General features: G+C 64.8%; 2 protein-coding genes across 2 annotated transcripts; both read left to right on the top strand.

Moving 5' to 3' along the window:
• The first annotated feature begins 361 nt into the window (after window positions 1-361).
• LOC102558525 (cathepsin W) lies at window positions 362-3,905 on the top strand. The gene is made up of 11 exons (XM_059718556.1): window positions 362-580; window positions 691-763; window positions 1,007-1,120; window positions 1,243-1,382; window positions 1,582-1,678; window positions 1,900-1,980; window positions 2,079-2,195; window positions 2,599-2,663; window positions 2,744-2,834; window positions 2,969-3,027; window positions 3,718-3,905. Exons 1-11 carry the CDS (start codon window positions 488-490, stop codon window positions 3,835-3,837), a joined length of 1,050 nt encoding a protein of 349 aa, XP_059574539.1. The 5' UTR covers window positions 362-487; the 3' UTR covers window positions 3,838-3,905.
• Window positions 3,906-10,779: 6,874 nt separating this feature from the next.
• On the top strand, window positions 10,780-12,104 carry LOC109283134 (cathepsin W-like). Its single transcript, XM_059719038.1, has 4 exons — window positions 10,780-10,878; window positions 10,989-11,061; window positions 11,292-11,421; window positions 12,047-12,104. The coding sequence occupies exons 1-4, from the start codon at window positions 10,783-10,785 to the stop codon at window positions 12,102-12,104; spliced, it is 357 nt and encodes a 118-aa protein (XP_059575021.1). The 5' UTR covers window positions 10,780-10,782.
• Window positions 12,105-12,523: the final 419 nt, after the last annotated feature.

Raw genomic sequence — 12,523 nt, 5'->3', positions numbered from 1 at the left:
GCTCCACAACCCAGACCGCCTGGCACCTGCAGGTGCTGAGAGACAGCAGGGTAACAGCCCGGTACACAACCCACAACTACACACTGCCCCGTCAGGGCCCCTCACTCCCGACCCGCAGCCGCGCAGGCACACACGGGGCGGACACCGGCCGCAGCGCGGGCCCAGGCGGCAGCGGAGCCGGGATCGGACCCGCACACGCGAGTTCACACCTGGGGCCGGGGCGGGACGGTGAAGATCGGGGCGGGGGCGCTGCGGCCTCGGTGGCGGGCGCTGCCGGGCGAGAGTGAGGGGCACAGGCAGGGCTGGGGGGTCGGGACTGAGGGGCACCACGGGCTGCGAGCGGGAGTGAGCCCCCCTCCCCCCTCCGCAGCCTGCCCGGATCTCGCACCTCCGCCCGCAGCCCTGCGCCTTCCTGGAGGGGCCGAAGCCAGCGCCGCCCCCCGGGGCCTTAAATATCCCCACCCCCGGCCACGGACGCAGAGCAGCCATGGGCTCCGCCGCGCTGCGTGCCGCCGTCCTGCTGCTGCTGGGCCTGGGGGTGTCGGCCAGAGCCCCCCCGGAGACCGCCGAGCCCGGCCTGGTACCGGGGGCTGCAGGCCGGGAATGAAGGGCACGGGCAGGGCTGGGGGGTGTGGGAGGCAGGGGCTGCGGGTCGGCAGTGCGCGCCACCACTAACCCCTCGTCCCCCAGTCGCAGGCGGAGCTGACCCAGATGTTCGAGGACTTCGTGATTCGCTTCAACAAGACCTACGGCAGCCCCGAAGGTGGTGGGGAGGGGGGAGAGATCTGGGTTGGGGGGCGCAGGTGGAGGCCAGGCCTGGGGGGTCGCATGGCTATCAGGGCGGGGGGGGGGGGGGTTGTGTTGGGGGCGGGGTGGTTTCGGGAGGGGCAGGCGGGGGGTGAGATGTGGGGCAGGAGGTGCCGGGTGGGGGGCAGGGGTGGGGAGGCTGGGCCCCAAGAGGGGCCGGAGCCACGTGGGAGGTCGCTGACCCCCCCCACGCCCCCAGAGCGGCGCCGGCGCCTCGGGATCTTCGCCCGGGCCATGGAGGACGCGCGGCGGCTGCAGGAGGCGGCGGGAGACGCCGCCCGCTTCGGGCCCACCCGCTTCAGCGACCGCACGGGTGAGCCCCGCCTCTCGCGCCCAGGCTCCGCCCGTCCCCTGCCAACCTGCTCTAACCCTCCCCACTATGACCCACGGCCCCCCTCGACCCCCGTCCTTGCCCCGCTTACATCTCTTCCCCAGAGGAGGAGTTCATGGGCGCGCCGCTGACCCCCCTGGGCAGGAAACCCCTCACCTCACCCCTGCGGAGCCCCCCTGGGAAGCCAGCGCCCCCCAGCTGTGATTGGAGGAAGGCCGGAGCTGTGAGCTGCCCAAGTGATCAGGTAAGGCGGAGGTGGGACCCCGGTGAGCCCCTGTCTCCCCACCCGCACCCCCTGCTCTCCAGCCCAGCTCCCTGCCCTCCCCAACCCCCGAATCTCTCCCCACCAGTCTCCCATCCACATCTCAGCTGGGTCCGTGCCTGCTTAGCCCCCTCCCCGGCTCCCAACCCCCTTGATATGCCCCCTCCATTTACACTCCCAGCGCACGTGTGGCTCCTGCTGGGCCTTCGCGGCTGTTGCCAACGTGGAGTCGCTCTGGTTCATCCGCTTCAAGAAGCTCTACAAGCTCTCGGTCCAAGGTGGGAGGGGGCAGGGAGATGGGTTGGAAGTGAGGAGCGCCAGCAGGCCTGGGGGGCAGGGGCTTACGGGTCGGGAGTGAGGGGCACTGTCGGGGTTTGGTGGGGCGCAGGCGGCTGGGGGACCGGCGTGAGGAGCACTGGTGGGCTGGGGGGATGTCAGGCGGGAGTGAAGGGCACCAGCTAGGTGTGGGCTGTCCTCATGCCTTCCCCTTGCCTTGCAGAGGTGCTGGACTGCAGCGGCCTCAAGGATGCATGTAAAGGCAGCAACCTCAGCAACGCCTTTGGCACCATCTGTAGGCGTGGTATGTAGGGGCTGTAGCACAGAGCCCCCAGCTGGGATAGACTCTCCCCCCACCGCCCGCGATTGGAGCACCAGTGACGGACACTGCATCCCTGCCAGGTATGAACACTGCCATGAGTTACCCATACGAGGCCCAGCAGGGCAGGTGTCGGTGGAACCAGTCCAACGTTGTCGTGCGCATCCAAGGTTTCCAGACGCTGCCGTCCAACGAGAGCGGTGAGGCCGGCTCGGGCAGCGGGGCGGGGGTCCATTGGGGCGGGGGTGAAAGTGACCCAGCCCGCGTTGCTTTCACGCGTGTGGGTGTGCAGGTGTGTTTTCTAGACACCTGACTTCTTTGTGTGTGGGTGGGTGAATGTGCCAGACGCCCGGGGTCCTTGTGTGCACGTGTGTGTCTGCATGTGTGTGGGTGTCACATTTGTGTCCTGGACTCCTGCATCCACGTGCCTGCGTGTGTCCCAGATGCCCGAGCTCGGTGTGTGGCTGCCCCTGTAACTGCGTGTGCATCCGTGCACTGAATATGCGCGGGCTGTGATCTGGGCAGCCAGGGCATGGGGAGAAGTCTAGCTCTGGGGGGCTTTCTCCCCCTAGACCTAACCCCCTCTGCCCCCTCCCCCCCCAGAGCTGGCTGCCCACGTCGCCACACGGGGTCCCATCACTGTGATCATGAATGCCAGGCTCCTGCAGGTAGCATCCCTGTCCGTCCCCTCCCCCCCTTATTGCCCCCGATGATCCCACTGACCTATACCCCCGACCCACCCACCCAGCACTACCGAGGGGGGATCATCACCAAGCACTTGGCGTCTAGCTGCCACCCCAATCGGAATCATGCGGTGCTGATCGTGGGCTATGGTCAGGGTGAGTGGGGGGCTCTGGGGGAGGAATGGGTGAAAGGGGTGGGGGAGGGACCTGGGGTCCCGCCGGGGCCGGGCTCTGGGCCATGGTGTCACTGCTGATCCTAATGTCCCTGCTCCCGCCCCCATTCCCTGCAGAGAAGAGCATCCCGTACTGGATTGTCAAGAACTCGCATGGCTCCGACTGGGGGGAAGAGGTGAGCTGGGAGGGACACAAAACCCCAGTGTCTGGGGTGCAAACGCACACACACACGTGCAAAACAAAGGTGTCCAGGAGACGCACACAAAATGCAGGTGGCCGGGACTCACCCCTGCACACAATCCAGGCATCTGGGACCCATAAACACAACCCCAGTGACCGGGACACACCCCCTCATGGCATCTGCCACAAACCCGTGCACACAGAAATGGAACACAGGCATCGAGTGTGCGCGCACTGGCCCAGGGGCTGAATGCAGCCGGCTCTGGGGTGCAACGCATCCCTGGATGCATAGGAGAACTTTGCCCAGCTACGGCCGGGGGCAATCAGGGCCAGGGGTCCTTGCTGGGCTCTGGGTGGAGCCAGGTCTGGAAGTGCATCTGCCAGGGGGTCCTGGCTGCCTGGGGCAGAGGGAGAAGGAGTTGGGGTGGGGGGGCATTACCAGGGGTTGCAGCAAGGATAAGAGCTGGCTCTTGGCGGGGGTGGGGGGAGTCATTGGGGTGAGGGGCATCAGGGAGAGGCTGTGGCCAGCCCTGAGAGGGTCGGGGACGGTAGGAGGGCAGATGGAAGATGCCACTGGCTCTAGGATGTCATGGTGGATGTGGCTGGCTTGGGGAGGGTGGGGGGTCAGGGCTGTCATGGGCTACGGCCCCCTGCCGAGCCACTCACTCTGCTTCCCCCTGCCCAGGGCTACTTCCGAATCTACCGTGGAGGCAATGCATGTGGCATCGCGGAGTTCCCCGTCACAGCCACCGTGGGGCAGGATGGGGATGGGGGCACAGCCCATCCAGGTCACTGCCCGGCCTGACCCTGACCAAGGGGCAGGAGGATGGAGGGACAAAATAAAGCAGCAAGGCACAGAAAAGTGTGACAGACTATGATGGAGCCGTGGAGCTGGTGGGGAGGGGGAACACGTGGAGAACCTTAGCGTTCGGGACACACACACACACGCACGCGCACACACACATACACACGCACGCACATACACACACGCACACACAGTACTCAGGCAGCCGGGATGCCTCTCCCCCACATAGAGCCCCGGTGTCCGGCACATACACCCTCCTCCCCCCAATGATTTACCCACTCTATTTATGGCTCTCTCTGTGGTGCCTCTGCCAGTGGATGTGGGGAGCAGGGGTACATCTTGGGGTGACCCCTGGCTTCCACCATCAACCCCCAACACGCCCTGGATCAGCCCCACCAGAGCCCTGGAAGCTGCCAACCACTGGGGCTGGGTCCCCCCCTTCCCTGTGCCCGTGCTGCACATCTGTGCCAGTCTGACAAGCCTTGGGGAGGTTGGGCCATGCTGGGGGGTCTCAGACCAGCCCCTTGCTCACGGGCATGTTGATGTGGGCAGTCAGCAGTGGGGTGCAGGGCCCCTCCTGTAGCACCAGCACCTGGGGGAGAAGGGGGCAGGGTTTTACCAACAGGCCAGGAAAGGCCAGACAGTCCATACAAAAATCAGCTGAAAATGCCCATCAGTAAAAAATCCCCAATCGTGCTCTGGCTGTTGGTGAAACTCCTCCTTGGAGACTTGTGGGGCACTGGAGAGGCTGGACAGAAGCACAGACAGAGCATGGCAGTACTCCCTCATGGCTGAGGGGAGGGAAGTGCAGCCCACTGCTGGTAGACATTTCTTTTATGGTGTGACCATCGACCCCTGACCCCCCAGAGCCAGAGTCCCTGGAGCCAGGTGATTATCAGGTGATGGGCAGCTGATTCTGAGGACCACCACTCCCATCCCCCGCCAGGACAGTAGGTGCCCCAGAGCTGGCCAATGCTCAGGTGGCCCAGGGTTGGGGGAGTGCGGTGCCCTGTGGGAACCCTTCCCCCAGGCTGCTGGCAGACCTTCCTTTTATGGCATGATTAGATCCAATTTGATCCCAGTTGTGATCCAGCCCTAATCATGATCCCAAACCCACAGGCCACTACTACACTGAAAAGGTGAAAGCTGGGTGCCTGATGGTCAGCTGACTCTGGGGACCCCCTCCACCCTGCTGGGCCAAGAAGGTCCATGGAGCCAGGCAATGATCAGCTGATCAGGGCTGCAGCTGGATCAGAGCTGCACCAGGGTGGGTTGGGTTGGGTTGGGTTGGAGACCCCAGTGGGTCCACCCTGCCCCATGTTCAATTCAGGCTGCCGAGAACCAGCCGCAAAATGATGGAGACCGGAACAGTGGCCACAAAATGATGACATGTATTTTGCAGAATCATTTTGTAGGTTTGTTTCCTGTTTCATTGTGCTATGATCTGCTGGAACATGTGGCTGGCCCCCCAGTCAAGATGTGATTAATTTGTGAAACACCTCATGTTAAAAGCAATGTCTGCCAGAGGCCTCAGGGCTTTGTAGATGCCTTACCCCCACCCATGTGCTGCTGCTGCAGCCCAACAGCTACCTGTAATACTAGTAGGTCATGTGTGAGCTTCTTGCTAGGACAGTGGGAGTGGGGCTCGGGCCTTGGGGGAGCCCATCAGGGAAGCAAAAGGGGCTGGCCGAGGTGGTTGGGGCTGGCCAGGGGCTGGAGGTGGGGGGTGGAGACAGCCAGGGGATGATGGGGGAGGTTGAGAATTGACAGAGCAGGGGCGTTGAGACAGGCTGAGGACTGACAGGAATGGGGATTGGGGCTACAAAAGGACTGAAGCATGGCGCTGGTGGTTGCGGTGGGGGGCGGACCGGGACAGATTGAGGGCTACACAGAGGTTCCCAACATCACACACCTCACCATAGGGGCTGGCACACCACACAGCTACATAACACTAGCACTCACCATTACTACATGGCCTGACACAGTGCAGCTCTCACAACATGGCCTGTACACTGCACAGCTACACAACTACATACAGCTACACACCACTGTACAACTCACCACAACCACATGACCCAGGACACATAACAGCTATGCTACTACACAATAGTGCACAACTGAGCAGAATCCCATGGCCAAGCTACACAACTACACAATGACAGGCAACTGCCCAACCACACAGCCCTGCCAGACAACATGAAGTCCTCCAGACACAGGTACCTGGTGACACACAACCAAACCACGCTAGACAACTCATCACAACTGCACGGCCTGGCTACATGACTTATATCTACACAACTTGTCACAACCAGGGAGGCCTGCCCAGCCCAGGGGCTGGATCGGGGAAGGCAGACCCACGCGGCCGCACCACACTAGAGGGCCAACAACTCCCGGGTGCACAACTCTACAGCCCGCTACACAACCGCGCACCCCGCGAGCTAGTGCTGGGGGGAGGGGGGATGGATACACCCCGCCTGGCCACACAACTACACAACACACCCCACCACACCACACCACACAGCCCAGACCGGACCTGTCACCTGCACCTGCTGGGAGAGAGGGAGATGACAGAGCAACACACAACTACACACTGGCCTGCTGGTGCCCCGCACTCCCGACCCGCAGCCCCGCAGGCACACACGGGGCGGGCACCGGCCGCAGCTCGGGCCCAGGCGGCAGCGGAGCCGGGACCGGGACCGGGACCGGGGCCGGGGCGGGAAAGTGACGATCGGGGCGGGGGGCTGCGGCCTCGGGGGAAGGGTGGGGGCGCTGCCGGTCGGGAGTGAAGGGCACCGGCAGGGCTGGGGGTGGAAGTGAGGGGCACCAGGGGCTGGGGCCGGGAGTGACGGCCCCCCACCCCTCGTCATAGCCTCCCCGGATCTCGCACCGCCGCTCGCAGCCCTGCGCCTTCCTGGGGGCCAAAGCCGCACTTTCTCAACCCTGACGAGGTGAGAAACACAACGCCAATAAAAACAGATGTCAGGTAAAACGCGTCAGTATAAAAACAACCACCTTGAGTTGGGAGCCCTGGTTTCCCTGTACCCAGCTCCGGCCTGCGGGCTGGGTAGAAGAGGCACTCTCTGACTCTAGAGTAGGGCATTAGGGGCTGGGATTATGCCCCCACGCGCCCCGAATCCACTTGATGACGTCAGAGATGCACGTATCACTGAGACACTCCGTAAAGGTAGGTCTGGCTGGGATAGCTCAGCCCACGGACCAGCATGGGGGTCTGCTGGCAAGAGACAGACACGTGAGAGGGGTTGGGAAGCCTTCCCCGAGCTGGGCTGCAGCTGGCTCTGGGGGGTGCCAGGCGCTGGGTGTGACAGGCTGCGGCCCGCGCCGTGCGGGCAGGGACACGCCCCCGCCCCCGCCCCCGGGCGCTGGCCATGGCGCACAGCGCTCCTCAGACTGGGCGCCGAGCAGCAGCCCGGTGCTGGCCCCGGCAGGTGCTGCGCTCTGGAGATGCAGTGTCAGCTTGAAGGAGGGGCCCACGCCCGGGACCTGAGGGGGCAGAAGGGGGGTGAGGGCTGGAAAGTCCGCAGTCCTCTATGCCCCGCGGCCGGCATGCCCCGGCTGTCGCTCCACTCCAGAGCTGCAAGGAACCCAGGCGTCCGGGCTCCCAGCGCCCCGCTCCCGGCTCCCAGCGCCCCCTTGCCCCGACAGCTGGGGCGGACCCAGGCGTCCGGCTCGCCGCGGGCCGAGGGGTGCGGGGGCGGCGCGGCGCGGAGCGGGGCGGGGCGGGGCGGGGCAGGCGGGCCCGGAGGCGCGGGCAGCCCCAGGCGCAGGCGGCTCAGCGCCGCCGGGAACAGCTGGGGCAGGGCCGGGGCGCGGGCGTGTCAGAACGGGCGCCGACGTCAGCCCGGCCTGAGACCCCCCACATCCCCCTGCCCCACGTGGGCCAGCCTGGCCTGAGACTGCTTCCCCCCGATCAGTCTGGCCTGAGACCCCCCCGACATCCCCCCCCCGCCGCCCCAGGTCAGCGTGGCCCGCGGCCTACACCCCTCCACCAGCCCCTCGCTTCCCCACGCAGCTGTCCGGCCAGCCTAAGCCCCCCAGCCCAGCCCCCACCTTTGGTGGTCATGAGGACGGTGCTGTCCTCACGCCGGTACTGCCCCAAGATCCAGCCCGTAACCACATCCAGGGGGCAGGAGGCAGAGAGCATGTCGCAGCCTGCTCTAACCACTGGACCCCACTGCCCTTGCCTGGCCACAGAGCCCAGGTGTCCGGGCTCCCCCCGCACCTGCTCTAACCGCTCTTCCTCCCCGCTAGAGAAGCGGAGGAGCCAAGCATCCAGGCCCCATTTCTGGCCGCCCTGCTTCTTGTGGGGCGGAGCTGGGATGAGGGGATGGGGCAGCAGGGGTACATGGGGGGAGGGGGCAGCACGGTGTAGTGGGGAAATCAGGGTGTGGGGGGAGTCGGACGCCCGTGGGATGGGGGGCAAACAGAAGGGTGTCACCCCAAGCCGCCAGCCCAACACAATTTCTTTTTTTGCTGCAGACTTTATGCTGACACCCACATTTTTTTCCGCTCCTTGGTGCTCAACCCCTACATTTGCCCCGGGCCTGGCAGGAGGACGGGCCCGGCAGCACAGCGACACTGACCTGATGGGAACACGGATGTCAGTAACAACAGGGTGAAAAGGCTGCGTGGCCAGGCCCAGGTTTGCAGAGGGAGACCCAGTGTAAGGGGCTGAGGCTGGGGGCGCCAGGGCGGGTCCTGGACGCGGGGTCCTGCATGTGCTGCAGGAGGGGTGCAGGGCTGAGGAGGGTGCTTGCGTGTGTGTGTGCCTCCACGCACTGGCACACAACACACAGCTACGCACAGTCACACAACTGCACATGGCTCCCTAGAGCTGCATAGATTCATAGATGCTAGGGTCAGAAAGGACCTCAATAGATCATCGAGTCCGACCCCCTGCATAGGCAGGAAAGAGTGCTGGGTTCAGATGACCCCAGCTAGATACTCATCTAACCTCCTCTTGAAGACCCCCAGGGTAGGGGAGAGCACCACCTCCCTTGGGAGCCCGTTCCAGACCTTGGCCACTCGAACTGTGAAGAAGTTCTTCCTAATGTCCAGTCTAAACCTGCTCTCTGCTAGCTTGTGGCCATTATTTCTTGTAACCCCCGGGGGCGCCTTGGTGAATAAAACCTCACCAATTCCCTTCTGTGCCCCCGTGATGAACTTATAGGCAGCCACAAGGTCGCCTCTCAACCTCCTCTTGCGGAGGCTGAAGAGGTCCAGGTTCTCTAGTCTCTCCTCGTAGGGCTTGGCCTGCAAGCCCTTAACCATACGAGTTGCCCTTCTCTGGACCCTCTCCAGGTTATCCACATCCCTCTTGAAGTGCGGCCCCCAAAATTGCACGCAGTACTCCAACTTCGGTCTGACCAGCCCCTGATAGAGAGGAAGTATCACCTCCTCGGACCTATTCGTCATGCATCTACTGATGCACGATAAAGTGCCATTAGCTTTTCTGATGGCTTCGTCACACTGCCGACTCATGTTCATCTTGGAGTCCACTAGGACACCGAGATCCCTTTCTGCTTCTGTGCCTCCAAGCAGGTCATTCCCTAGGCTGTAGGTGTGCTGGACATTTTTCCTCCCTAGGTGCAGCACTTTGCATTTCTCCTTGTTGAACTGCATCCTGTTGTTTTCTGCCCATTTGTCCAACCTGTCCAGGTCTGCCTGCAGCTGTTCCCACCCTCTGGCGTGTCCACTTCTCCCCATAGCTTTGTGTCATCTGCAAACTTGGACAGAGTACATTTCACTCCCTCGTCCAAGTCGCTGATGAAGACATTGAAGAGTATCGGTCTTCATGGGCTGCCCCTTCCCCAGCCCGCACATATACAACGACACAGCACAGCACAAGTCACCACAATCAGGTGGCCCTGCAGAATACACAGCTACACAACTCACCACAACCACACAGGGGTATGCTGCACACAGTTACACGCAAAGGTACCCAACACCGCACAGCTACACAACACTACACAACTCAAAGCAACCAGGTGGCCCAGCTGCACAACACACAGCTACACACTACTCCGCTCCTCACAACATGGCCTGCACACTGCACAAGGACAAAGCTACACACGGCTACACAACTACACAACGCTGCACAACTCGGCAGAACCCCACGGACAAGTCACAGAACTGCACACCGTGACAGACGACTGGGTGGGGGAAGGCCGACCCGCGCGGCCACTGCCTGCTAGAGGCCCCCCAGCTCCCGGCAGCACAACTGCGCAGCCCCGCTACACAACCGCACACCCCGCGAGCTGCTGGGGGGAAGGCGCAGCCTGCCTGGCTACGCAGTTACACAACGCAGAGCGGGCCTGGCATCTGCAGCTGGTGCGGGAGACGAGGGTGACACAGCCCGGTGCACAACACACAACTACACACTGCCTCGCCAGTGACCCGCGCTCCCGACCCGCAGCCCCGCCCCTCCCCCTCGCCCCCGCCAGTCCGACCTCCCGGTGCTCCTCACTCCCGACCCGCAGCCCCGGGCCCTGCCGTCCCCGTGCCGCTCACCCTGCAGGCACACATGGGGCGGACACCGGGCGCAGCTCGGGCCCGGGCGGCAGCGGAGCCGGGATCGGGCCCAGACACGCGAGTTCACACCTCGGGCCGAGGCAGAAAATGAAGATGGGGCCACGAGTGGGGGGAGGGGGGAGGTTGCTGCCGCCTTGGGGGAAGCGCGGAAAAGGGGGGCGGGTGACTGCTGGTCCGCGGCGGGGGGCACTGCCAGGGGGGCCAGGTCGGGACTGAGGGGTAGCAGGGGGTGGGGACGGGGGTGAGCCCCCTGCCGCAGCCCGCGCCCCCCACCCCCATCGCAGCCTGCCCGGATCTCGCACCTCCGCCCGCAGCCCTGCGCCTTCCTGGGGGGCGAAATCTGCGCCTCCCCGGGGCCTTAAATATCCGCGCCCCGGCCACGGGCACAGAGCAGCCATGGCCCCCGGCGCGCTGCGTGCCGCCGTCCTGCTGCTGCTGCTGGGCCTGGGGGTGTCGGCCAGAGCCCCCCCGGAGACCGCCGAGCCCGGCCTGGTACCGGGGGCTGCGGGCCGGGGGTGAAGGGCACGGGCAGGGCTGGGGGCGGGGGGAGGCAGGGGCTGCGGGTCGGCAGTGCGCGCCACCACTAACCCCTCGTCCCCCAGTCGCAGGCGGAGCTGACCCAGATGTTCGAGGACTTCGTGATTCGCTTCAACAAGACCTACGGCAGCCCCGAAGGTGGTGGGGAGAGGGGCAGATGTGGGCTGGTGGGGCAGCTGGAGGCCAGGCCTGGGGTGAAGGGCGCATGTTGATATGAGGGGTGGATCTGGCAGGGGCAGGTGGGGGGGTGAGGTGTGGGCTGGGGGATGGGCGCGGGCCACGTGGCAGGTTACCCCAAGGTGGGGTCTGGGCCACATGGGGGGCCCGGGGCTGGAGGGTCCCCGGGGTCGCTAACCCCCCCACCCCAGAGCGGCGCCGGCGCCTCGGGATCTTCGCCCGGGCCATGGAGGACGCGCGGCGGCTGCGGGAGGCGCCGCCCGGGTCGGGCCCACCCGCTTCAGCGACTGCACGGGTGAGCCCCGAGCCCGGCCTGGGCCAGTCTGGCCCTGCTCCAAGCCAACAAGCCCCGCCCCTCGCGCTCAGGCTCCGCCCCGATGTTCTAAGCTCCGCCCGGATACAACACATCAAGGTCCCTGACCCTGCCCTCCGAGCCCCCCCCCCCAGGCGGGCTTTGCCTTGACCCCAGAGCCCCGCAGTCTGTAGGAGCCCCGTCTTTCCTGAAGCTCCGCCCCCTGCTCCAAACCCCGCCCATGACCGAGACTGCCCCCCCACATAACGTTCTTCTTGCCCCCAACTGGCCCCGCTCACGTCCCTCCCCCAGAGGAGGAGTTCAGGGGGCGCTGCAGCCCCCCCTGGAAGTCAGCGCCCCCCAGCTGTGACTAGAGGAAGGTCAGAGCCGTGACACCCCCAGGTACCCAGGTAAGGGGGGGGCTGGAGCCCCCAGTGAGCCCCTGCTGGTGCCCCTCACTCCTGCCCTGCAAACCCCTGCCCCCACAGCGGTGCGGATGCCCTTCACTGCTTGCACTCCTCTCCACACTTGTGTCCCATCCACACCTGAGCTGGGCCCGTGCCTGCCTAGCACAGGAGAGGGAAGCCCTGGGCTTGCCTGCCCCACTCTCTGTCCCGGACCACTCTGATCTGCCCGCTCCATTTCCCCCCTCAGGGCACATGCCACACGAGCTGGGCCTTCGCTGCTGTCGCCAACAGGGGGCTGGTCCTGAATGCAGCCAGCTTTGGAAGTGCATCTGAACTGGTCCCGGCGAGGGCAGGGGGGGGCTGAGGTTAGCTCTGGGGGTTCACTGGGGTGAGGGCTCTGACCTGCTCTAGGGGGTGGGGGGCATCAGGGAGAGGCTGTGGCTGGCTTGAGGGGGGGGTCATGTGGATGTGGCTGGCGCTGGGGGGAAATGGAGGGGCTAGGGCCCTCTGCACAGCCCCTCACTCTGCTTCCTCCTTCCCCGGGCTACTTCTGGATCTACCATGGGGACGTGTGTGGCATTGCCAAGACCCCAGAGCCCTTCTTCATGGCCACTGTGGCCCACTGCGCTCAAGCTCCATGCCCGCCCTGACCAATGGGCAGGAGAAAGGAGGGGGGAGGATGGAGGGACATAATAAATGAGGCACAGAATAGCGTGACAGAGTA

Source organism: Alligator mississippiensis, chromosome 15 (genome assembly GCF_030867095.1).
Source record: "Alligator mississippiensis isolate rAllMis1 chromosome 15, rAllMis1, whole genome shotgun sequence".
In the NCBI taxonomy this organism is placed as follows: domain Eukaryota; kingdom Metazoa; phylum Chordata; order Crocodylia; family Alligatoridae; genus Alligator; species Alligator mississippiensis.
Note: the sequence above shows the minus strand (reverse complement) of the source record. Positions and strands in the feature narration are given on the sequence as shown.